The sequence below is a fragment of the Macaca nemestrina genome, chromosome 3, assembly GCF_043159975.1.
Source record: "Macaca nemestrina isolate mMacNem1 chromosome 3, mMacNem.hap1, whole genome shotgun sequence".
Taxonomy (NCBI): domain Eukaryota; kingdom Metazoa; phylum Chordata; class Mammalia; order Primates; family Cercopithecidae; genus Macaca; species Macaca nemestrina.
The window spans coordinates 90,242,213-90,268,863 of record NC_092127.1 but is presented as its reverse complement, the minus strand read 5'-3'; the positions used below and the strand labels follow the sequence as shown (position 1 = coordinate 90,268,863).

Genomic DNA, 26,651 nt, shown 5'->3' with positions numbered 1-26,651 from the left:
TGTAACCCCAGCACTTTAGGAGGCCGAGACGGGTGGATCACGAGGTCAGGAGATCGAGACCATCCTGGCTAACACGGTGAAACCCTGTCTCTACTAAAAAATGCAAAAAACTAGCCGGGCGCGGTTGTGGGCGCCTGTAGTGCCAGCTACTCGGGAGGCTGAGGCCGGAGAATGGTGTGAACCCGGGAGGCAGAGCTTGCAGTGAGCTGAGATCCGGCCACTGCACTCCAGCCTGGGCGACAGAGCAAGACTCCGTCTCAAAAAAAAAAAAAAAAATCTCAGGCTTTGCAGCCAAATAGTCTCTGTCTACTTTAAGACAACTCTGACATTGTGGCACAAAAACAGCCATGGATATATGTAAACAAATGGGTAAGGCCATGTTTCAATAAAACTTTATTTACAAAAAGTTTTGATGTGAGCGGTCAAAAAGTCAAAAAATAACAGATGCTGGCAAGGTTGTGGAGAAAAGTGAACACTTATTCACTGTTGGTGGGAGTATAAATTAGTTCAGTGTGGCAATTCATCAAAGGCCTAAAGATAGAAATAGCATTCAACTCAGTAATCCTATTACTGGGTATATACACAACAGAATATAAATCATTTTATTATAAAAAGACATGCACATATATGTTCATTGCAGCACTATTCACAATAGCAAAAACACGGAATCAACCTAAATGCCTAATGATAGACTGGATAAAGAAAATGTGGTACAAATACACCACAGAATACTATGCAGCCATAAGAAAGTACAAGATCATGTCCTTTACAGGGACATGGATGGAGCTCGAGGCCATTATCCTTAGCAAACTAATGCAGGAATAGAAAACCAAACACCACATTCTCACTTATAAGTGGGAGCTAAATGATGAGAACACATGGACATATAGAGGGGAACAACACACACTGGGGCCTTTCAGAGGGTGGAGGGTGGGAGGAGGGAGAGGATCAGGAAAAACAACTAGTGCATACCAGGCTTAACACCTGGGTAATGAAATAATCTGTACAACAAACCCCATGACACAAACTTACCTATGTAACAAACCTACACTTGCACCCCTGAACTTTAAAGTTAAAAAAAAAAAAGTGATTGGCACAAAATGACAGGATGGATAACCCAAGGGCAGTAGAAATGGAAGATGCAAACATTTGAAGACAACCTTCATAAAAGTGCTACTTACAAAACAGCATGTAGAAGAGGAAAATAGTGGTTTCCTGAAAGGAGAAAAAATGTGCTTAATAATCACTTATCATTCTGACTCAGTTACAAAACCCATGTGTGGAGACATGCAGGACATTGCAATATTTAACCATAGTTATTATCTAAAAGGCAGAGCTAGAACACAGAGCCCCAACAGCGTATCTAATATACTCAGCACCTTGACATAAACAATACGAAACAAGGTCAAGTTGGGACAGATCATATGTCTCACATATCCTATGGCATATCCTACACATCAAAACACGATGTCAGGCATCACACACAAACCATTCACCCAAAATTGAGTCAAATGTTGAAGTCACAAAATAAACCAGAAAAATAATGGCCTTAAAAACAAATCAGTCCAGACGCGGTGGCTTACGCCTGTAATCCCAACATTTTGGGAGGCCAAGGCGGGCAGATCACCTGAGGTTGGGAGGTCAAGACCAGGCTTACCAACATGGAGAAACCCCCATCTCTACTAAAAATACAAAATTAGTCGGGCATGGTGGTGCTTGCCTCTAATCCCAGCTACTTGGAGGCTGAGGCGGAATCGCTTGAACTCAGGAGGCGGAGGTTGCAGTGAACCGAGATCATGCCATTGAACTCCAGCCTGGGCAACAAAAGCGAAACTCTATCTCAAAAACTAAAAATAAATGAAATGCCAAGGGAAACTGGTTATGACCATAAAGATGTGTTTGGGAAATGCTCTCATTATAAGGCATGACAATAAAACTAGGTCAAATATCACTGCATTTGATTCAGTTTTTTCAATGTTTACAGGTAAACAGGTAAAATGAAAGTAGACACTAATTCATAGTATCTTTGGGATACTATAGTTCCCAAAGATATAGTTCATACATCTTTGGGAAAGAGTACAATCTAGCAAATAAACAAAGTATGTGTATAACAATGTTGGCTTGTTAAGAGGAAAATACATTAAAAACCAATCAGAAAAATATCATGAGGACCAAAACTGTATAACTCACAAAGCTGCCTTGTAGAACACAATAACAAAACAGATGATGGTCTGTATACATGGATTAGAATGGTTTGGGTATTGAAGGGGTAGATGGTAAGTGCCAGTTGATACTGCTGAAGAAAATCAATCCATCTTTTTTTTTTTGAGACGGAGTTTTGCTCTGTCGCCCAGGCTGGAGTGCAGTGGTGCAATCTGCTCACTGCAACCTCCGCCTCCTGGGTTCAAGCGATTCTCCTGCCTCAGCCTCCCGAGTAGCTGGGGCTACAGGTGTGCACCACCATGCCCGGCTAATTTTCTTTCGTATTTTTAGAGACGAGATTTCACTATGTTGGTCAGGCTGGTCTCGAACTCCTGACTTTGTGATCCACCTGCCTCAGCCTCCCAAAGTGCCCAGATTACAGGCGTGAGCCACCATGCCCGGCCCCAATCTGTCTTCTTTTTGCTTAGTGTAAAATGATACGAATACAACTTGAGGGTCTGTGAAGGCAAAAATTCAACCAGTAAGAGATACATCTGTATAATGGAACAGCAGACACTAAAAATAATGCATTCTACATACATCATGACAAGTAAAAATGAGAAAACAAAACTAATAGAATTTGTGTGTCCAACGAAAAAAGTTACATATATTGTGGGGTTTTTTTTGGAGATGGAGTCTGGCTCTGTTGCCCAGGCTGGAATGCAGTGGCATGATCTCGGCTCACTGCAGCCTCTGCCACCCGAGTTCAAGTGATTCTCATGCCTCAGCCTCCCAAGTAGCTGGGATTACAGGCACGCACCACCATGCTTGGTTAATTTTTCTAATTTTAGTAAAGACGGGGTTTCATCATGTTGGCCAGGCTGGTCTCAAACTTCTGACCTCAGGTGATCCACCCACCTCGGCTTCACAAAGTGCTGGGATTACAGGCATGAGCCACCATGACCAGCCACACTGTACATCTATTGTATACACAAGTTTCTAGACACGTACAAGAAACTTGAGTGGCACCTTTAAAAACAACAGTAGCATAGGAGACGGAATTCTCACCTTCTACCTTTCTGTAGGGATGAAAAATAAACTAAACATGTATTATGTTTGGCCAAACATTAAAGAAAAAAATCACAGATCAGTATTTTGGGAAGGTGGCTGGAAAAACCTCTAAAGCCACACCAATGCAAACACAATTGCATCAAAAATACTACAGTATGCTAAAAAATGTTAAATGAATGGTGAAAAAATTTTAAAGTACAATCACATACTCAAAAAAGAGCCACAAAACTTTACTTGGAAAATCATATAGAGTTCAGGAATATAAAAGTAGAAACGGTCTTGCAAAAGCTATAATTTGCATATGCTGGTTTGCTGGAGTCCTCCTGGAATGTGATCTGTTTAGAATCAACGTTTTAGAGCTGGAAGAGTATTTTAGAGCTTAGAAGAGTATTTAGAACAACTAACCAGGGCCGGGTGCAGTGGCTCACGCCTGTAATCCCAGCACTTTGGGAGGCCGAGGTGTGCGGATCAGGAGGTCAAAAGATTGAGACCATCCTGGCCATCATAGTGAAACCCCATCTCTACTAAAAATACAAAAATCAGCTGGGCATGGTAGCACGCGCCTGTAGTCCCAGCTACTCGGGAGGCTGAGGCAAGAGAATCGCTTGAACCCAAGAGCCTTCTTCCAGGAGGCGGAGGTTGCAGTGAGCTGAGAGTGCGCCACTGCACTCCAGCCTGGCAAACGAGACTCAGTCTCAAAAAAAAAAAAAAAAAAAAAAAAGAACAAAAAACCTCACTTTATATTTACCTCTAGACTACATAATCCCCAGTAATAACACCCTAGTCCTATTTTCAGTAACAAAAGCTATTTGTAGAACAGACACGTGCTGGGTTTTTTTTTTTCTTTTGAGATGGAGTCTTGCTCTGTCACCCAGGCTGGAGTACAGTGACACTATCTCAGCTCACTGCAACCTCCACCTCCTAGGCTCAAGTGATTCTCCTGTCTCAGTCTCCCAAGTAGCTGGGATTACAGGCACACGCCACCACACCCGGATAATTTTTATATTTTTAGTAGAGACGGGGTTTCACCATGTTGGCCTGGCTGGTCTGGAACTCCTGACCTCAGGTGATCCACCTGCTTCAGACTCCAAAGTGCTTGGGATTACAGGCATGAGCCACTGCTCCTGGCCAGACTAATGCACTTTTAATATATGTCTCTGCTTTTAAAACTTTAGAGCAGGGTCCCAGACCATTCTGTTCTTGCTACATGCCCAGCACGTGGAACATAGTAAATAGAAGTGCTCAATACATATATATGTGTGTATACATAACTTTCTTTAGAAAAGGTAGGGAAGTGAGTTCTGTGCACAACTATGAGAAATCACAATGTATGATGTAAAAAAAAGCTGCAAGATTAAAATATGAAAATTAGTTCCCCTGAATTGGAAAAGGCAGCACCATAGGCACATGTGACCACATGCCTACAATTTCATTTTTTGCTTCTACCAGTGGAATGATCATAAGAATATTGAACTCTAAACCATGGTAGTAGGAAGGCTACCTAATGTCTACTTTGGAATTCATAGTAAAGCAGGACACAAGAGTTTAAGATAGTAAAAGAAGAACAGGACCAAAGTTTTTGACACCAAATAAATGTATGAAGATGAAAATTGTAGACCTAACAGACCTGGGTTGTTTTAGGGAATGATGGGCAAATGAGCTGCCCTGGGCTAATGGGCAAAGCAACCTGAGAACAGAGTTTCTCACACCATATGTGAGGGACCAGCCTTAACCCCTAAATTGTACTCTGCCAGACATACTATATATACACATACACGTTTTGTTATATATATATATTGTGTATATATATATATTACACACACACACATACTTAAATATTTTTTAATTTTTTTGTAATGATGGGGTGTCACTTTATTGCCCAGAGTGGTGTTGAACTCCTGGACTCATGCAATCCTGCCACCTTGGCATCCCAAAGTGCTGGGATTATAGGTATAAACCACTATGCCTGGCCTGTAAGATATTTTTTAAAACATTACTAGAAAAGTGATCACATATTGTCACAGTAATATAAAATTACTATAGAAGTTTCCAGACACATACAATTTGACCTCGAGAGATATGCTGAAGTTTTATCAACGTCAATCTGGCCTAAACTCTTGAATTTGTGTAAAAAGGATCTGACATTGTTTTACTACTCAACAATAAAAACATTCTGTAAGAAACAATTAGAGATAAAAGGTGCATAGCCTTGTCATTAACTTTAAAATACAACACTGCTTTGTCACAACGCCTAAAATTATCCTTTTGAATGCAACTTTAGCATTTAAGAATCTCAATGCCTATTAGTTTGAACATTTTGCCTTATTTTCCCATTTATATTAGATTAAAATACAGAAGCTTAAAATGTATATGAAAACATGACCATGCATTGATTAATGATGGGAATAGGTTTTGAGAAATGGGTCATTAGGTGATATCATTGTGTACATACACAAACCTGAATGGTATAACCTACCACAAATATAGGCTTCGTGGAACAGTCAAATATTGCTCCTAGGCTACAAACCTGTATAGCATGTTACCATACTGAATACTCCATAATGCTATTTGTGTATCTAAACATAACATAGAAAAGGTACAGTAAAAATAGTGTTACAATGTTACTGGCCCACAATCCTATATGTGGTCTGCTGCTGACCAAAACTTCCTTACATAGCATGTGACTATATTTACTAACACTATCTACTGTAAACTCCTGTACCTTTGCCTCCAAACTTCCCCAACTGACTAACACAGTGAATCTAGGGAAAATTTCCATCTATTACTAGACTCATTACCAAAGGAAGTAAAATGGAGAAATGTTTGTCTGCCCGACCTATAACAACCTGAGGTGATTTTACTATAGCCTGTTAAGCTGTACCCTATGGAGAAAATGTTATGTAATTATTGTCTCTGGAACCAAATTTCCAGAATTCAAATTCACCCTTTGCAATTTACAAGCAAAAGTTACTTAAATTCTCAGTAACAGCACCTACATCTCAAAAGATTATTCTGCAGGTTAATGTGCATGTAAAGTGACTAAACTACTGTCTGGCACATAAATTATTACTATGTAAGTGTTATAATTATTTAATTGCATAGTATGTATTAAATCCTTCTGTAGAATTGGGATAATAAACATTAAATTCATTAAATGAAATGTCACATTCCTACAATAAACTGCTATTTGCCCGTTAAAGCTTATTTCAATTCTCTATTATGAAAATACATCTATTTGGGCCGGGTGCGGTGGCTCACGCCTGTAATCCCAGCACTTCGGGAGGCCAAAGCGGGCGAATCACCAGGTCCGAGATCAAGACCTGGCTAACACAGTGAAACCCTGTCTCTACTAAAAATACAAAAAAATTTGGCCAGGCGTGGTGCGGGCGCCTGTAGTCCCAGCTACTCGGGAGGCTGAGGCAGGAGAATGGTGTGAACCCAGGAGGAGATTGCAGTAAGCTGAGATAGCGCCACTGCACTCCTGCCTGGGCGAGAGAGCAAGACTCGGTCCAAAAAAAAAAAGAAAAGAAAAGAAAAGAAAAATTATCTATTTAATCTATTTATAATATCCTGTTACACAGAGAGAAAAGAGTAAGTTGGAAAATAACATATAGCCTAATTTTATATGTAGAGAAGGTGCTAATAAAGTTATAAAAGTTGCAAATCACTGTACTATTTAAGTGGCAACTGCCAAAAGTGATTCAGAGTAATTTATTATCCTTTCTTGTCCCTAGGAAAAAGGTTTAAAATCATGATTCTAAAATGCTAATAACAATAATCAAATGCTACAAATCAGTTATTTCAAAAATTTAGAACTGTATACATTTAATGTGTTATTCCTCCTTTGCACCTAAAAGCTGATGTTTCTTAAAATTGGACTTCATTTTAGAATTAAGAAAATAGATCATTAACTTATAATAGATACACCACTTCGGTCCCACCCATTGCCAACATACCACTAACAGCATCACTTTTAAGCAAACTCTTGAAGTACTCAAAACTATACATATTAATGTAGACAGTAAGTCAGCTTAACCAATTCCCCAAGTTTAACTAGCAGATATTACATACAGTATGCTGAGATTATAATAATAATAAACACAGAAGATTCAGTATTTCTAGAATACTGAACAAGAGGTGTTTGTGGCATTGAGAGTACTGTGACAACCTGTGGTACCCTTTAAACTGCTTTAAAATTTTACAATGAAATCAGTGCTATTAATTTCATGTTTATTTCATACAGGGTTTTTGTCAAGTTTATCAGTTTTAAAATGATTAAGTCATAATCACCATTAAAAGACAAAATTTTCCTCTCAAACTAATAATTTCCATTCTGCTACCTACAGTTTGGCTTATCCTTTGGTCTGATAGCCATACTTCATTTCACAGGACTATACAAGTATGTACTATGTACAAAACATTTTCAAGTTTGCTTTCAAATGATACCTACAAAGAGTAGATCAAGTTTTCAAGTTTACAGAATACCATACTACAACAATTTACCACTATAAATATGTCTTAATACCTGTTTATTCCATTCTATTTAGATTGCAACACTAACAAAATTCTTAATGCATTATGTTCCCACCACCTGTACTTTCCCTACACTATCATTTTGACACTTACATAAAAACAACTCAATTCAGCAACCAAGTTTTACAACCACTGTTGCTACCAATCAAATGGTGATGCATCAGATCTCAATTCTCATGAGTATTAACATATTAAGAGAGTACATTATTTACCTAAGACTGAAGGACTGTGCCTTACTTTATAAAAAACAAAGATAGCCACATCAATTTAATTCCATATATATACTACCTATTCAATTTATTAAAAATTGTAATAAACATAATAATCAAACTAGTGCTCCAAACTTATGCTGTTCACATGGAAGACACCACAAAAGAAGACATAATAGAGACTGCCTTGCAATAAGAAGTACAAATTCCTTCTATAAAGATGGAGAAATAAAAGGACAAATCTAGTTGTCTAAAAGACAATTCACTGTACACATTTTATTTACAGTTTTGTACACTGTCTTAATATGAATGGGACTGCTTTTCTACTTGAGCCATTTTTAACCAAAGCAAAATAACCTAAGTAATACAAAGTGTTAAAATACAGCATAAAGATACAAAAACAGACATACTAATTCTAGTTAGGAATGTAATTATGATGTTACATTTTTTATAATCCACAATTATGTTTAGGAAATCACACAAACATAGATCACTGATTTGAATGAAATGCATAAATTTGTAGCAAAGCTTTGTAGTTACAAAAAACAAAAAAAATTACCAAAGAATGCACAAAATTAATGTTTATTCCACCTTTGTGTCATATTCCTGAATCCTTCACCAATGTTACATGAGGAAAAAAACAAAAGCAAAACAAATGAAAAACTGAAATCAGAATCACTAATATTATCAAGTAGGGAAACAAATAAATTAAAATCTAGCAGCCATCAGCAAGAGTACAGCAAAGACAATGCTGTAAAAAGATACAAAGAAAATTGCTAGAAAACTGTATGCATCATAATCTTTCAAACCAGCAAAATATGCTCCTGCATACAATGGAACAACAGAATTTTCTTTCCTGTAAAGTACAGTAATGCCAAGTTGTCTTTTGACTATTGTGGATAGGTAGTACAGCAAAGACAATGCTGTAAAAACAAAGAAAATTGCTAGAAAACTGTATGCATCATAATCTTTCAAACCAGCAAAATATGCTCCTGCATACAATGGAACAACAGAATTTTCTTTCCTGTAAAGTATAGTAATGCCAAGTTGTTTTTTGACTATTGTGGATAGGTAAAATCTGTATGTAATTAATGGTAATTCTACTGAAGTATTACAGAGTGGGCCAGGAACACATTTATGGATTCTGGGGATGTGTACTGTAATTCTTTGATTGGGATAGTGGAAACTTTAGCCAAAAAAAAAAAAAAAAAAAAAAAAAAAAAAAAATGAACACAGAAGTACAAGACAAAGGCGAATGAGACTTCTCTTATATCTTAGTAACATTTAGATGGAAATCAAATTTAAATGCAGTCCACTCTGCTTTTTGAAGAGGCTTTGGTTCAGCTCCCAAATCTCGATTGCTTGACGCAGTCTCCTATGAGAATACTCAGAAGGTGTCTTCTTAAACAACAAACCTATTTTTAGTGGTGGAGCCGCTCTTAGTAGCTGTGTCTGCGTGGGACTGATAACCAATCACTATCTTTGGAGGAAGTCCTAACCTTTCCTTGTATACCCTCCTAGAAGAAAAAAAAGAAGAAAAAAGTAGCCATTAGTTTTTACTCATAAGAAGTAAATAAATTCAAAATTTTAGGGTTACTAGTCTTTGTATTAAAAAATATAGATGAGAGTACAATAGGAAATTAATTATACACCCTTTTCCTTTTAGCATGATTTACTTTTCATTTTTGCGATATTCTTGGATAATTACTTTTAAAATATTGAGAGCCAGTCGGGTTTATTATTACTAAATTACAGGAGCATTACTATGTTATTATACTGTTATTTATTATGATACTATAATTATTACTAAATCAATAGTGAACAAAGCAAGGACAGTCCCTGAGCTCACTGTATTTATAGTCTAGTAAACACAAAATCACAAATACATATGACGGACCTGTATTACATGCATACTTAAAACAGAAATCTGTATAACAAACATGTTTATTTTCATTCTTTGATCTAAAATGCTACATTTCACGTCTGAACCCTAGCAAATATTGTATATTACTACACAAATTATATTTACCATACCTGTTATAAGATTGCACAAACAAAAACTAAACACTTTGAGGGAGATTAAAATGAAACACTTCAAGGGAGAAAGTAATTTCTGCTTTACATACTAACTTTACAACCTAATTTTCAAGTAAGACATGACTCTATAGCAAGAATAAAATGGCACTTGTCATGAGTGCCAAAGAGTAAATACAAGGGCTGTAATAACAAGGAGATTCTAATCTCATCTACAAAATTAGAGAAGTCTTCCCCTTTAAATATCACAAGGTCAAAAGGATAATGTTAAGATAATGAGCACATCTGAAAGCTGAGAAATAAAAATCAGGCTGTGTGACTATGGCTTGTAAGTAAAGTGAATATGAGATAAAGCTGACAAGGTTTCAAAGAAAGATCACAGAAAACTTCATAGGTCACCTTAAAAATCTGAATCTTTAAGAAAAAATAGTAAAAATTGAAAAATAAGCAAAATCAAATAAAAATAAAGGAATAAACATATTAATGGAGTTAAATCCTCCAACACGATACTAGGATAGTTTTTTTTAATACCTTCCAGGAGATTTACTACCTTCCCCCTAAAATAAGGCATTAAAAAGTAATTTTATGGTAACTAAAGTGATAATTATCAAATTTGCATTATAATACAATGCATTCCTTTCAATTATACTTAATTATTAAAAATACCAAAAGCCATGACCATTGAGTCATGCAAATTGGAAGGGTTAAAAAAAGAAAATCTTTGTTTGAAAATCTGAAGTCTTAATATAGACTCAAAAACATTTAATAGTGACAAAAATAAAAAACTTCCATAGGAAAAAAATTCTTAATTAATCTAACTCTTGTTTTTAAAAAAAAAAAAAAAAAAAGTAAGCCCTCCAAAATTAGGTTTTGATGCTGGCAGAAACATTAAAATAAGATGACAAATCAACTCCTTTCTCTTATGGAACCCCATATAGCATGAAATGTAGAAAATCCCTATACCTTTTGATCCAGAAATAAATTATGTTCACAGAGAAATTTACATGGCTGAGAGCAGTGGATCACACCTGAAATCCCAGCACTTTGGAAGGCTGAGGCAGGTGGATCACTTGAGCACAGGAGTTTGACACCAGTCTGGCCAACATGGCGAAACCCTGTCTCCACAAAAACTACTGTAGTGGCTCAGGCCTCTGGTCCCAGCTATTCAGGAGGCTGAGGCAAGAGAATCACTTGAACCCAAGAGGTGGAGGTTGCAGTGAGCCGAGATCACGATACTGCACCCCGGCCTGGGCAACGGAGTGTGACTCTGTCTCAAAAATTAATTTTAAAAAGAAAAATTAATAATATTTGAAAAATCACAAAGGGACAAACCAAACATTTTGTGACCACTGACTGACCAGCACTTAATTTTAACATAAAATTGTTAAGTCAATTTTTTTTTTTTTTTTTTTTGGTGAGACGGTGTCTCACTCTGTCTCCCAGGCTGGAATGCAGTGGCCCAATCTTGGCTCACTGCAAGCTCCGCCTCCCAGGTTCACGCCATTCTCCTGCCTCAGCCTCCCGAGTAGCTGGGACTACAGGCACCCGCCACCATGCCCAGCTAATGTTTTTTTTTTGTATTTTCAGTAGAGACGGGGTTTCACTGTATTAGCCAGGATGGTCTCGATCTCCCGATCTCGTGATCTGCCTGCCTTGGCCTCCCAAAGTGCTGGGATTACAGGTATGAGCCACCGCGCCCAGGGTCAAATATTACTAATATAATTGAGGTAAAAAGAAATCCTAGTTAGAAATGCCAGCTGGTTTAGCATGGTGGCTCACGCCTGTAATCTCAGCACTTTGAAAGGCTGCGGTGGTTTGATCAAGTCCAGGAGTTCACAACCAGTCTCGGCAACATGGCAAAACCTCTTCTCTACAAAAAATACAAGAGAATAGCCAGGTGTGGTTGTACACACCTGAGTTCCAGCTAATTGGGTGGCTGAGGTGGGAGGATCACCTGAACCCAGGAGGTTGAGGCTGCAGTGAGCCGTGACTGCACCACTGCACTCTTGCCTAAATAACACAGTGAGACCCTGCTTCAAAAAAAAAAAAAAAAAAAAAAGCCATTTTTGCAAAGAATAAAATTTACAAAAAAAGGTTTAATAAAACCCTACATGTGGGTTTTAAACATCGAACAAAAGCCAAAGTATGTTAAATTTTAATGAAAATTATATGTAGTAAACACACATGCTTTAAATACACATACACTATTTGCCAATAATCACTGAATTATTTATTATGAGCATACATTAGCTCTTTTCAAAGTAGTACTTTTTTTCAAACAGCACTTTCAAAGTAGGAAATAATACATTCTCATTTGTGAATGAATAAAAAATGCTACATGCCAAAGCAGAGTGTTCTAGTGGTTATATACTTCACTGCTAAGAAAAAGCAATTTTACAGAAATAAAAAACATGAACAAGGCCAGGCACAATGGCCCATGCCTGTAATGCCAGCACTTTGGGAGGCCGAGGTGGATGGATCACTTGAGGCCAAGAGTTAAAAGACCAGCCTGGCCAACATGGCAAAACCTGGTCTCTACTAAAAATACAAAAATTACCTGAGCATGGTGGCACACGCCTGTATTCTCAGCTACTTGGGAGGCTGAGACATAAGAATCACTTGAACCCGGGAGTCAGCGGTTGCAGTGAGCCTAGATCATGCCACTGTACTACACCCTGGACAACAGAGTGAGACTGTGTCTCTAAATATATAAATAGCTGTGAAAAAACCCTCCAAAACATCTATATCGATATCTATATAGATATAGATCTATATAGATATAGATTAGATATATATGAACAAGACGTTGTGCACCAATTGAGCCGTTCAAAATTATAAAAGTGTTCCCGAAAACAATACAAGGAAAACAGGATCTACAAACAAAGTATTTCTAAAGCTACAAATAAAGTAACTTCTGGTTTTAGCCATCCTAATATTGTAAAATAAGTATGCAAAGAGCAAAACTTACCCTATATGTGTAACAGCTTCTCTGTTTTCACATTCAGTAGTCCATATTGCTATCTTATCACCTTTAGCTCTAACATTAACAACAGCGCCACATACATCATCACTGTAGTCATCAAAAGATTCTCCAATAAGGCACAGCAGCTTAAAAGAAAATCCCAAATTACGTTTAATAGATTATAAACAAGCTTATTACACTGCAAATTTCTCTTCTATATTCGCGTAGATAACTAAAGACAATTTTTAAATCTAGTTAATTTTTTAAATGTGTAAATTTTATTTGCATATATAGATCTATCCTGACTCTTAAATACCCATTCATTTATTTACTATCAAATCATTAACAGTTGTCTTCACCTTTTTCAGCAAATTTGGCAGTTAATATTGTGGCAGACATAAAAGCTGATTTTATTAATATTCATTTGCTCTGCTGCTGCTTATATTTACGAGCAAACAAATATTAATAGAATAACAAAAATAGCTATTCATGGTTAATTTCTTCTTGTTCTTATTTTTTCTGAATATTTGTTAATGGTTTGGTTTTTTGTTGTTGTTTTTTGAGACAGCGTCTTGCTCTGTTACCCTGGCTGGAGTGCGATGGGACCATCACAGCTCACTGCAGCCTCAACCTCCTGGGCTCAAATGATCCTCCCACCTCAGCCTCTTGAGTAGCTGGGCATACACACAGGGACATGTCACCATACCCAGTAAATTTTTGTATTTTTTGTAGAGACAGGGTTTTGCCACGTTGCCCAAGTTGGTCTTGAACTCCTGAGTTTAAGTGAAATGCCTACCTTGGCCTCCTGAAGTGTTGAGATTTCAGGTGTGAGCCCAGCCCTAACAGGTTTCTTAATTGTGGTAAAACACAAATAACATAAAATTTACCATTTTAACCACTTTTAAGTGTACAGTTCAGTGGCGTTAATACATTCAACATTGTTGTACAACCATCACTACTACCATCCATCTCCAGAACATTTTTTTTAACTGAAAAATGGAAATATCCTGACTTTTTAATGTGGAATTCCAAAATGATATTTGCTGATGATCTTCGCCCTCAAAAACAGAATTTTCTTCTTAAAAAGTCATTCATTCATTAGCTGTGTGTGCTGGCATGCACCTGTAGTCACAGCTACTTGAGAGGCTAAGGCAGGATGATTGCTTGAACCCAGGAGGCTACAGTGAGCTATGATGGCCCCACTACACTCTAGCCTGGGCAACAGAGCAAGACCCTGTCTCTAAAAAAACAATAGTCACTTATTCAAATATTTAAAGTGATTAACTCAACAAGTGCTAACTATAAACCAGGCACGGTTTCAAGTGCTAGGGATACAAAAGAGACTACAAACCCCGCTCCTATAAGCTTGGGGTTTGGAACCTCTGTCGACAGAAAATGCCTATTATCTCATATTTAATTTGTCTTGTAAAGCCAAAAGTTCCAGTTAATATCACAACATGTAGGTTGAATGGTAGTACACAACAATTTTATTGTTTGCTTCACTGATCTAAAAAGTTTAGTGGGACAGGCACAGTGACTCACACCTGTAATTCCAGCACTCTGGGAGGCTGAATGGGAGGATCACTTGAGGCCAGGAGTTTGAGACCAACCTAGGCAACACGGCAAGATCCCACCTCTAGGAAAAAATTTAGAAAATTAGCTCGCCATTGTGGCATGCACCTGTAGTTCCAGCATACTTAAGAGGCTGAAGTGGGAGCATCACTTGAACCCAGAGGGTGAGGCTGAAGTGAGTCATATAAATAAATATCCGCACTCCAGCCTGGGCAACAGAGCAAGACCCTTACTCTAAAAACATAAATATTTAAAAGTTTAGTATACATATAGCAATGCTGTAAGAGTGTTGCAAAAACTTCAATCATATAAAATGTAAGGTTCTATAATTTCGAAGTTAATGAAATGACCACAGTGAGCTTATTGTGGTGAGAGTCACACTGCCAATCACTTAAAATATGACTTATAATGTGGTAGGATGTTTCACTGTACTATAAACAGGAGTCACATGACAGAATGAAAACAATTACTGACCCTGATTTTCTAGTGTTGGGCATCCTTCTCTTAAATTAAGTAACAAATGTAAAACATAACATATCTTAAGTTTCAGTATTCCCAAACTACCTCTAAAACTGCTTTATACTTTTAAAACCTTACTGTCTCTAGCCAAAAGCGATCAAGGTCACTTCGTCTCTGCTGTTTGTTCAATGTAATTAGCCATCGTCCTCCCCGTTTGTTTTTCTCATCTTCCCACATAGGCTCAATACCATCCTACAGGGTTAGAAGACAACAGTATTACACAATATTGTTACCTTGACTTTGAGAGATAATCATTAAAAACAGTAAGCAACAACACCGTCAACTTCTTACTTTATTGCCCATAAAACTGCCATTGATGCAGTTTTTAAAAAGTGCGTAAGACTTAAAGCCAGAAGCATGACATTGCAGAATTAGAGTCCTGACTTTGTCACTTACTAGCTATCAAATCTTGAGTTTCACTTAATTTGAAGGTTCTTAAACTTTCTGAGTAGCAAACATGTTTTAGAAGCTCTGTACATTTCTATACCTAGAAAATACATGCAAAAACTATGCAGTTTCAGTTAATGAATGTCCCGTCCCCCTACCACCTGACAAAGCCCAATAATAAGTATTCCAAGGACCCATGCTCCTAAGGTTAAGAATGCTTGATAAACTTAGTCTGCTCAAATATATAAAGGAGTAGACTGGAAAATCAAAGCTCTCATCAAAATCAATCTCAGTATGTGCCCACAGAATAACTCTCTCTCAATTTTTATAAACAAATAGAGTAAGATATATTGATACTAAAGCATACTACAGCCAATTAAATTATCAGCCTGTTCTTCACTCTATCAAGTACTCCTAAGTTTATGGCAAGATTTCTTAATGAATACCAAATGGCCCAGTCCTATAATAAATATATAAAATCACCAATTAAGCATACCTTAAAAAGTGAGTAGTCACAGCCAGGCATTAAATTACTAGACAACTGGATATGGTTGTACAGACTAGGTAAAAGAAAGTAACAATTAAAAACACAGAACATGTAATATAGAGTTCAGGTGCTTACATATATATACATTTAGAACATATGATGAAAATAAACAGATAAAAGTTCATGTTTACTTGTTTCTAAGGAGTCAATTTCTAAAATGGACAAAACAGATCTTAAAAGCAGTTAAATAATCAACTTTAGATGAAAGGTATACTTTTCAAAAAATTTCTAGTGACTGCTCTGACAAAAATATATTTTATATGTTAGTTAACTCAGTGCATACATATGTATATATATAAGAAACTGAGAAGAGAGGTATAAGGTGGCTTTAAGTAGATGAAGTAATTTCCGAAGTTAATCAACAGTTTTTTCACAAACATAAAAAAAATAATAACAGAAAAGATGAACTTCCTGACCATCAGGATTGCATGACTGAAACAGTTGATTATTATCCTCGAGGGTATCCAAGAGTAAAATAGATCAATGGTTCCCAAACACCACAAATTGTCACTGGTTAGTCAACATAATAATCATTTTAAAAATGATTTTAGAAAAATAAATAAATAAATAAATAAATATAGTTCCAAGCCCTACCTCTTGGGATTATAATCACCTAAATATGAGATAGAACCCTGCAGTCTGTATTTCTAAACTATTTCCCAAATATCAAAATAGCAGAATAACATGTGCAGTGACTTAGTTGCTTGCCTGAAGGCAGGAGGCTTAGACCATTTGATCTCCTGTAGTCTTTTACAGCAAAATTGATTAAAAAATTGGCAACTCTTAAGAATCTTTTGCCTGTCTCCAATATTAGATGGCAGAAATAATGAACTTAGCTGTGTCTACAGACCATGGATGATTCTATTATCCTTAGTCTGGTTCTCCTGGTGCTATATTAACCCCATCTAGGAATATTTCAGGAAAAGATTTAAGGGCCGGGCGCAGTGGCTCACACCTGTAATCCCAGCACTTTGGGAGGCTGGGGCAGGCGGATCACGGGGTCAGGAGTTCCAGACCAGCCTGACCAACATGATGAAACCCCATCTCTACCAAAAATACAAAAATTAACCGGGCGTGATGGCATGCGCCTGTAATCCCAGCTACTCGGGAGGCTGAGGCAGAAAAATCGCTTGAACCCGGGAGGTGGAGGTTGCAGTGAGCCGAGATTGCCCCATTGCACTCCAGCCTGGTGACAGAGCTAGACTCCATCTCAAAAAAAAAAAAAAAAAAAAAAGATTTAAGACAGAAGTTGGCATTCTCTAAATGAAATTCCATAGTATAACACACAAATAATAGTTTAGGTGAGACAACCTAAGATCACATAAGGTTTGTGAGTCACTACACCTCATTGTAACTCCCAACTACATCATCTATGACAGCCTCCCCTAGGCAACAAAAAAAGCCTGCATACTAAGTGACTATAAAATTAGCACTACTAATTTCATAAAATAAATGGATATTGTGGGAACGAACTTCAATAAAATATTTTTCTTTTTGCTGCCTCCTTTCTCTTTCGTGGTGCTCAAAGGTCTCTCAAGTCAGTCCATAATGAGAATTTATAATGGCACACCTAAACAGAATCCTAAGACTATGCAGTCTGGATAAATACAGAGGGACTCAATGGTTATTTGTAATAAATTTGCTAGAAAAGCCAGAAATTAGGAAGTGGCCCACACATTTACAGAACATTGAAAAATCCTTCATATCTCTAAATTATGGTATAAAAATCTACTATGCAATGACACTGACTACACATAACTGAAGTGTGGAGGCACTGTTCTAATTGGTACAATTACGTAAACTGGTAAAAGCCAAACAAACTAGATAAATGCAAATCTGACTCGGGAACGTGGCTCAAGGCTTCCTTTTCCTCTGTAGGAGAATGATGAGCTTTTTTTGGTGCAGAAGAGTTATTTAAGAGTTCTGAATAAACACAATTAGAGAAGAAAAACTACTTGATGTTTTGATGATGGGCAAAGAATAACCCTAGTTTAACTAGACAACTAGACACTTATAAATTATTAGGCCTTAAATGTAGTTACTATTAAGTGTAATGCTTTTAATAAAAAATAAATACTCTCAAAGTTTACTCTCAAATGAATGTTCTCAAATACTCTCAAAGTTTATAGTTTTAACTGTATGCTTTGCTTTTTTCAGCAACACGAATACAAAATACCTATTAGAAGTCAAGCACTGGAAATACAGACAAAAATGTTTCTGCTGTTGAAGATGTATGTATATATGTATAAATTTTATACCACAATCTATTCCTTTGTATGAGCAGAATATCTTGAGGGAGTTACATTAAAACATAAGAGTAGCATCACTAATTCGGCATGTATATGATCCTAAAAAAAGATGTACAAGTTAGAATATTTAAATAACTGCTAGGTAATTTAAAGCACTTATTAAAAGTTTTGCCTTTCAGGGTCTCACATAGTACCTCCCTACTCATTCTCCAAGTAAATTTGACACACTGGATTAACTTTGTTTTTAAGAGAATCAATAATCAAAACTTCTTGAAATAGACTTTACAATTTTTAATTTTATTTATTTTATAGAGAAACAGGGACTCATGTTGACCAGGCTGGTCTTGAACTCCTGGCCGCAAGTGATCTTCCTGCCTCAGCATCACAAAGTATTAGTATTACAGGCATGAGTCACTGAGCCCAGCCTTAAATTTTGTTTTGAGGTCATGCAAAAGTTGATGATCCCAATTCTTAACTTTCTGCTTCTACAGAAACAAAATTTCAAAAATATTTCAACTATTCTTCTTGAGGTTGATCAAAGTATAATGAAATGAATAAAGTATCATGATAGATACTGGCATTCCCTTGACAAACTCTGAATTCTGAACACTGCAACCTTTGATATCGTAAAATCTCTGGTACAGGAAATTCCAGATGTTGCACTGAAAACAGTTTGCAGAAATGAGAACCCAACAATGCACTGGAATACCCAGTTATGAGGCAAATTTACCTTGGCAACCAAGAGAGGAACAAGTTGCAACTAATTGTCAAAAGTTCTAAGGGCAATAAAGGATTCTTGAGCTAAGGATATCTCAGGACAAGAAACAGAATAATCAGGGCTAAGGGATGACAAGATTGAAGCTTTGTAAAACTAACAAAGCATAATCACCAGTTCAAACTTTTGTGAGGAGATAAAAAAATAGACGAACATTCATTAACTGTTTACCTCACACTTCATTTTGTGAATTCGACTTAAAAATAAACTACACAACTAATAAAAAAACCAACATACTAAAACAAATGGTTACTTACGCCCAAAAGTCTTCAACAGTATCAAACTTAGAGATCAGCCGCAGGTTTGCTTGCCAAGTTTTGCTTTTATCATTTTTAAAAAACCAGAGTGCCCATCTAAAAATAAAAAGTCAATGTCAAAAAATGGTAGCTGCATCCCCATGTTAAAAGCAACATTATTCACAACAGTCAGAAGGTAGAAGCAACCCAACTGTTCATCAACAGATGAATGAAAAATGTATATATATACACCATGGAATACTAAAAAGCCCTGATGAAGGAAATTCTAACACTTGATAAAACACGAGGGGAAGCTAAGGACATTAAGTGAATAAGCCAGCCTCTCTCCAAAAAAAAGATAAATACTATATGATTCCACTTTTATGAGGGATAAGAAGTCAAATTCACAGAAACAAAAAGAATGGTGATTGCCACTAACCAAGGAGAAGGGAGTTTAGGGTTACAGAGTTTACAGAGTTTACAGATTTTTGGAAGATGAACAAGAGTTCTGGAGATTAGTTGTACAATAATTGGTTGCAGAAAGTACTTAACATTAATTGAACTGTACACTTACAAATAGTTAACACAGTAAATTTTATGTTTACCACAAAAATTTAGGAAAAAAAAAGTAAAATGCTGGTTTTTATTACAGTGGCAAATAATGAGAGTTCTCCATTTCTTTCATTTAAAAAATATGTATTTTATGTCTACTACATAACAGATTCTCTGCTATACCTAGGGACCCAAGACACACTGAAACTCATCACTCAATGGAATTCATAGAGATGAGGCAGAGAGACAACTACAGTGTGCTAAGTGCTATGACAGAGATAAGCAAGCACAATTATTTAAGAAAAACACGGCAGAGCTGGGCGCGGGTGGCTCACACCTGTAATCCCAGCACTTTGGGAGGCTGAGGTGGGTGAATCACCTAAGGTTGGGAGTTCAAGACCAGCCTGACCAACATGGAGAAACCCTGTCTCGACGAAAAATACAAAACTAGCCAGGCATGGTGGTACATGCCTGTAACCTCAGCTACCTGGGAGGCTCAGGCAGGAGGCTGTGGTGAGCTGAGATCGCGCCACTGCACTCCAGCCTGGGAAACGAGTGAAACTCCATTTCAAAAAAAAAAAAAACACACAGCAGAAACACTTAAACTATAAAAGAAGGCAAGGGGTCAGGCACGGTGGCTCAAACAGGTAATCCCAACACTTTGGGAGGCTGAGGTGGGCGGATCACGTGAGGTCAGAAGTTCGAGACCAGCCTAGCCAACATGGTGAAACCTGGTCTCCACTAAAAATACAAAAAAAATTTAGCCAGGCATTGTGGTATATGCCTGTAATTCCAGCTACTCATGAAGCTGAGGCACAAGAATCACTTGAATTCAAGAAGCAGAGGTTGCCATGAGTCGAGGTTGTGCCACAGCACTCCAGCCAGGGCAACAGAGGGAAACTGTCTCCAAAAAAAAAAAAAAAAAAAAGAAGGCAAGAAACAGGATGGCTGATATTTCTCAGAGGAACAAAATTAGCCAAGAAGAAACGAGAGTGCCAGGAGTGGGGAAACTATTAAATGTGACTCTATATTTAATCAAACACCTAACTGGGAAAATAGTAAAGATTGAGTAATGCTGCAGAGATATGTACTGAAACAATGTATACTAGTTTTAATATATCTGTAGATACTTCTCTTAAAATAGTTTTATTCCTACATAATATATAATAGCTTATATATACCTAACATTATATATAGAGGCATACCTTGGATATATTGTGAGTTCAGTTCTAGATCATCATAATAAAGTGAGTATCACAATAAAGGAACTATCTTTATGGAGAGTCACACAAATTTTTTGGTTTCCCAGTGCATATAAAAGTTATGTTTACACTATAGTCTACATTATGTCTGAAATAGCATTATGTCTAAAAAACAAAAAGTACATACCTTAATTAAAAATTCTATTGCTAAAAATGCTAATGATCATCTGAGCCTACAGAGAGTGGTAATCTTCTTGCTGATGGAGGGTCTTCCCTTGTTGATTGCTGCTGACTGATCAGAGTAGTGATTGCTGAAGATTGGGGTGGCTGTGGCAATTTCTTAAGACAACAATGAAGTTTGTCACACTGATTGACTTCATTTCACAAAAGATTTCTCTGTAGCATGCAATGTTCTTTGTAAGCATTTTACACAGTAGAATTTCTTTCAAAATTGGAGTCAATCCTCCCAAACCCCACAGTTGCTTTATCAATTCGGTTTACGTAATATTCTAAATCCTTTGTTGTCATTTCAACAATGTTCACAGCATCTTCACTAGGAATAGATTCCATCTCAAAAAACCTTTTTTTCTGCTCACCCATAAGAAGCAACTCCTTATCCATTCAAGTTTTCTCATGAGACTGCAGCAATTCAGTAACATCTTCAGGTTCCATTTCTTACTGTACATCTCTCGCTCTCTGCACCACATCCACAGTGACTTCTTCGAACCCTTCAAAGTCATCAATACAGGCTGGAATAAGTCTTGTTCATGCTGATGTTCTGACCTTCCATGAATCATGAATGTTCTTAATGACATTCAGAATGCTGAATCCTTTTGGAAGTTTTTCAATTTACTTTGTTCAAATCCATCAAAGTCATCACTATCTACAGCATTTATAGCCTTATGAAATATAGTTCTTATTAATAAATAATAAGGCTTGAAAGTCAAAATTCCTCTTTGCTGCTCCACAGGCTGCAGAAAGTACGCTGTGTTAAGAGGCATGAAAACAATTCATCTCCGTCAGAGCTCTTGGGTGACTAGGTGCATCATCAATGAGCAGTGATATTTTGAAAGGAAACTTTTTTCTGGGCAGTAGGTTTCAACAGTAGGCTTAAAGTATTCAGTAAACCATGCTATAAATCGATGCACTGTCATCCAGGCTTTGCTGCTCCATTTCCAGAGCATGGGCAGAATGGATTTAGCATCATTCTTAAGGATTCTTAGGATTTTGGGAATAGCAAATGAGCACTGGCTTCAACTTAAAAGTCATCAGCTGCAAGATCCCCTAACAAGAATCAGCCTGTCCTTTGTAGTTTGAAGCTAGGCACTGACTTCTCTCTAGCTAGCAAAGTCCTAGATGGCATCTTCTTCCAGTAGAAGGTTGTTTTGTTTACACTGAAAATCTGTTTTTAGTGTAAACTTCCTTCATCAATTACCTTAGCTAGATCTGGATAATTTGCTGCAATCTCTACATCAGCCCTCGCTGCTTCACCTTGTACTTTTATGGGGGTGACTTCTTTCCTTAAATCTTATAACTGACCTCTGTTAGCTTTCAACTTTTATTCTGCAGCATCCCCACCTCTCTCAGCCTTCATAACGTTGAACAGAGTTAGGGCCTTGCTATGGATTAAGGGAATGTTGTAGCTGGTTTTATTTACTACCCAGACCACTTGAACTTTCTCCGCATCAGCAATGAGGCTGTTTTGTTTTCTTATCATTCATATGTTTGCTGGAGCAGAACTTTTGATTTCCTTCAAGAATTTTTCCTTTACTTTTACAACCTGGCTAACTTATTTGGTGCATGAGGCCTAGCTTTTGGCCTGTGTTGGCTTTTGACATGTCTTCCTCGTAAGCGTAATCATTTCTAGCTTTTGATTTAAAGTGAGAGACATGCAACTCTTCCTTTCACTGTAACATGTAGGGGCCATCGCAGGGCTATTAATTGGCTTAATTTCAATATTGTTGTGTCTCAGGGAATAGGTAGACCCAAGGACAAGGAGATGGGAATGGCCAGTCAGTGGAGCATTCAGAACACATACAACATTTATCAATTAAGTTGGCCGTCTTATATGGCCAATATTCATGGCACCCCAAAACAGTTACAATAGCAACATCAAAGATCACCGATCACAGATTATAACAGATACAATAAAGTTTGAAATACCGTGAGAATTACCAAAATGTGACAGAGACACCAAGTGAGCACATGCCATTGGAAACATGACATTAACAGAACTGCTTGACACAGGATTTCCACAAACCCTCAATTTATAGAAAAGGCATGATTTGTGAAGCACAGTAAAATGAGGTATGCCTGTATAATATTTTCTCTAATGCCTTGAAGATAAACTCGTGGAACATTAAAGTTACACTTTATCCCAAGATGATTGCCAAGATCATTCTCCTTTAGAAGAATTAAACTGAATATTCTGATTACAATACCAAAGGAAAGTCAAAGGGAAATTTCATTTTCTCATCAACACAAATGTTGTCTGAAGAGCCTTCCAAATTGAATATATATTTCATAATCCCATAATTAATACTCGGTAACCTCACCTAGACAGAAAAATGAGATGCATTTCAACATGTACTTGATAATTTGTCAGCAACTGCCACCCCATTATCAATAAAAAAGAAAAAGAAAATGCAAGAAAACCCCCAACGAGGTCAAGTACTACACTCTGGATTTTTAAAAATAAATTCCAAAACAAAAAAACTCTGCACTCAGCCATTTAAACACATAAAGATCTACGAGGCCAGGCGAGGTGGCTCACACCTGCAATAACAGCACTCTAGAAGGCTGAGGCAGGAAGAACACTTGAGCCCAGGAGCTCAAGACCAGCCTGGGCAACAAGTGAGAGATCGCCTCTACTAGACATTTAAAAAATTAGCCAGGCATAGGCCAGGTGCGGCAGCTCACGCCTGTAATCCCAGCACTTTGGGAGGCCAAGGTGGGTGGATCATGAGGTCAAGAGATGGAGACCATCTTGGCCAACATGGTGAAACCCCATCTCTACTACAAATATAAAAATTAGCTGGGCATGGTGGCACGCACCTGTAGTCCCAGCTACCCGGGAGGCTGAGGCAGGAGAATCGCTTGAATCTGGGAGACGGAGGTTGCAGTGAGCCGAGATCGTACCACTGCACTCCAGCCTGGTGACAGAGAAAGGCTCCGTCTCAAAAAAACAAAAATTAGCTAGGCATGATGGCAAGTGTCTATAGTCCCAGCTACCCAGGAGGCCAAGGCGGGAGGATTGCTTGAGCCCAAGAGTTTGAGGTTGCAGTGAGCTATGATCATGCCACTGGACTTCAACGTGAGTGACAGAGCAAGACCCTGTCAAGGAAGGGGAAGGGGAGAGGACTGCTTGAGGTGAGGAGTTTGAGAACAGCCTGAGCAACATAGCAAGACCCCGCATCTCTCCAAAAAAGAAAAAAAAAAAAAAAATCTTAGCCAGGCATGGTGGTGCACACTTATGGACCTAGCTACTTAGAAGGCTGATGCAGGAAGGTCATTTGAGCCCAGAAATTTGAGGCTACAGTGAGCTATTATCATGCCACTGCTCCCCAGTCTGGGCAACAGAAAGGGACCATGTCTCTTCAAAGAAAAAAAGAAAAAAAAAAGTCCAGGCATGTTGGCTCATGCCTATAATCCCAGCATTCTGTGAGGCCAAGGTGGATGAATTGTTTGAGTCTAGGAGTTCAAGGCCAGCCTGGGAAATAGCAAAACTCCAACTCTACAAAATATACTAAAATGGGTGGTGATGCATTCCTGGGGTGGAAAGATGGCTTGAGCACAGAAGGTCAAGGCTGCAGTGAGCTGAGATTACACCACCCCAGCCTGGGTGACAGAGTGAGACCCTGTCTCCAAAAACAAACAAATGACATTTTTAGTTTTGGAAAATGTGAAAACATCCTAAGTGCTTATCAACAACGAATTATTTAAATCAGCAGTTCTCAAAATGTGGTTTGCAGACAGGCAGGAGGCCCTAAGATCCATTTTCATAATAATGCTAAGAAGTCACTTTGCTTTTCAGTATTCACATTTGCACTAATGGTGCAAAAGCAACAGTAGTTAAATCTGCTGGTGCTTTAGCAAGAACCAAGACAGTGACACAAAACTATACGAGTAGTCACTGTACATTTATTACTACCAACTCTCACAGTACTAATAATGTGAGTTTCATATAAGAATGCCTTTGGGCTGGGCACGGTGGCTCAACACCTACAATCCTAGCACTTTGGAAGGCTGAGGTGGGCGGATCACCTGAGGTCAGGAGTTCAAGACCAGCCTCGCCACCAGGGTGAAACCCTGTCTCTACTAAAAATACAAAAATTAGATGGGCATGGTGGCAGGTGCCAAAGATGCTTAATGAGTTTAGAGGTAATGTTAATGAATTATTATTGTTTGATACTATATAAGAAAATGTGTCAACATTTGGAAGATCTGCGTAACTCACTGAAAAATTATTTTCCAAATAAGCAATGTATGATGTTAAAAATCTTACACAGGTAAGAGATCCATTCCAGATGTGAGACAGACCAATGGATTTTAATGTAACAAAGTAGAAACAAATTCTTGGATATGGTTTCAGATTCCACGTTTCAACTAATCTCTAAGAAACCCAGTATCTCTTGAGCATGTGTCCTAGGAAAAAAGGGGAGGGGGAAGACACCTAGTAGTGTATCAAAGGATAATATCAACAATTATTTTTAAAGGCTTTTAAAAACTATTCTCCCTTTTCCAACCAAATACCTGTGTGAGGCTGTACTGTCTTCTTATACTTCCAATGAAACACCTTAACTCCACAGACTGAAGGCAGAAACAGCTATGAAAATCCAGTTGACTTCTAAGATGGCAAAAATGTGGCTGGGCGCGGTGGCTCATGCCTGTAATCCCGGCACTTTGGGAGGCCGAGGCAGGTGGATCACAAGGTCAGGAGTTCAAGATCAGCCTGGCCAACATGGTGAAACCCCATCTCTACTAAAAACTATAAAAATTAGCCGGGCGTGGTAGCACGCGCCTGTGGTTCTGGCTACTCGGGAGGTTGAGGCAGAAGAATCACTTGAACCCGGGAGGTGGAGGTGGCAGTGAGCCGCAATGGTGTCACTGCACTCCAGCCTGGGCAACAGGGCGAGACTCTGTCTCAAAAAACCAAAACCAAAACCAAAACAAAACAAAAAAAAGATGGCAAAAATGCCATTCTTTCTATTATATATTTTTTAGTTCAAATAATTATTTTCATTATAAAATGTCATTTATGTTAACATGGGATAAATTTTCTAAACGAATAATTTTACATTTCTCAAGTTTTTCAGGTGAAATTATATATTCATTTTTAAATGTGAAAAAACACCTTAGCATTATTCACTGTAAAAATGTAGTAAATAACAATAGATAAAAACTCACATAAAGCTCTGTAGAGTCCTCAATAATTTAAGAGTGTAAAGGGATTGTGAGACCAAATATTTGAGTACTGCTGATTTAAATAAAATATCGTACATCCATGCAAGTGACTACTATGCAACTATTAAAAAGTTAAAAAAAAAAAAAAAAAAAAAAGCTTGTGTGGTAGTTTTCCTAAAATTGATATGAAACCCAGAAGCCACTGAGGAAAAGCAGTATTTGCCTACATGAAAACTAAAGACCTCTAAAAAAAAAAAC

The 26,651-nt window shown here is 37.6% G+C and overlaps 1 protein-coding gene across 4 annotated transcripts in view; it reads right to left on the bottom strand.

The window, feature by feature from the left end:
- Nucleotides 1–7,725: 7,725 nt before the first annotated feature.
- The window catches only part of LOC105486387 (eukaryotic translation initiation factor 4E), a 49,982-nt gene continuing 31,056 nt past the window's right edge, over nt 7,726–26,651 (bottom strand). For all 4 annotated transcript variants that reach the window (XM_011749267.2, XM_011749266.3, XM_011749263.2 and 1 more), the window contains 5 exons: nt 19,258–19,353; nt 15,926–15,989; nt 15,121–15,234; nt 12,958–13,097; nt 7,726–9,472 (listed from right to left, as the gene is read on the bottom strand). In XM_011749267.2, coding sequence (XP_011747569.1) covers nt 9,358–9,472; nt 12,958–13,097; nt 15,121–15,234; nt 15,926–15,989; nt 19,258–19,353 — 529 coding nt within the window. In that variant the 3' untranslated portion in view covers nt 7,726–9,357. The remainder of the gene's footprint in view (nt 9,473–12,957; nt 13,098–15,120; nt 15,235–15,925; nt 15,990–19,257; nt 19,354–26,651) is intronic.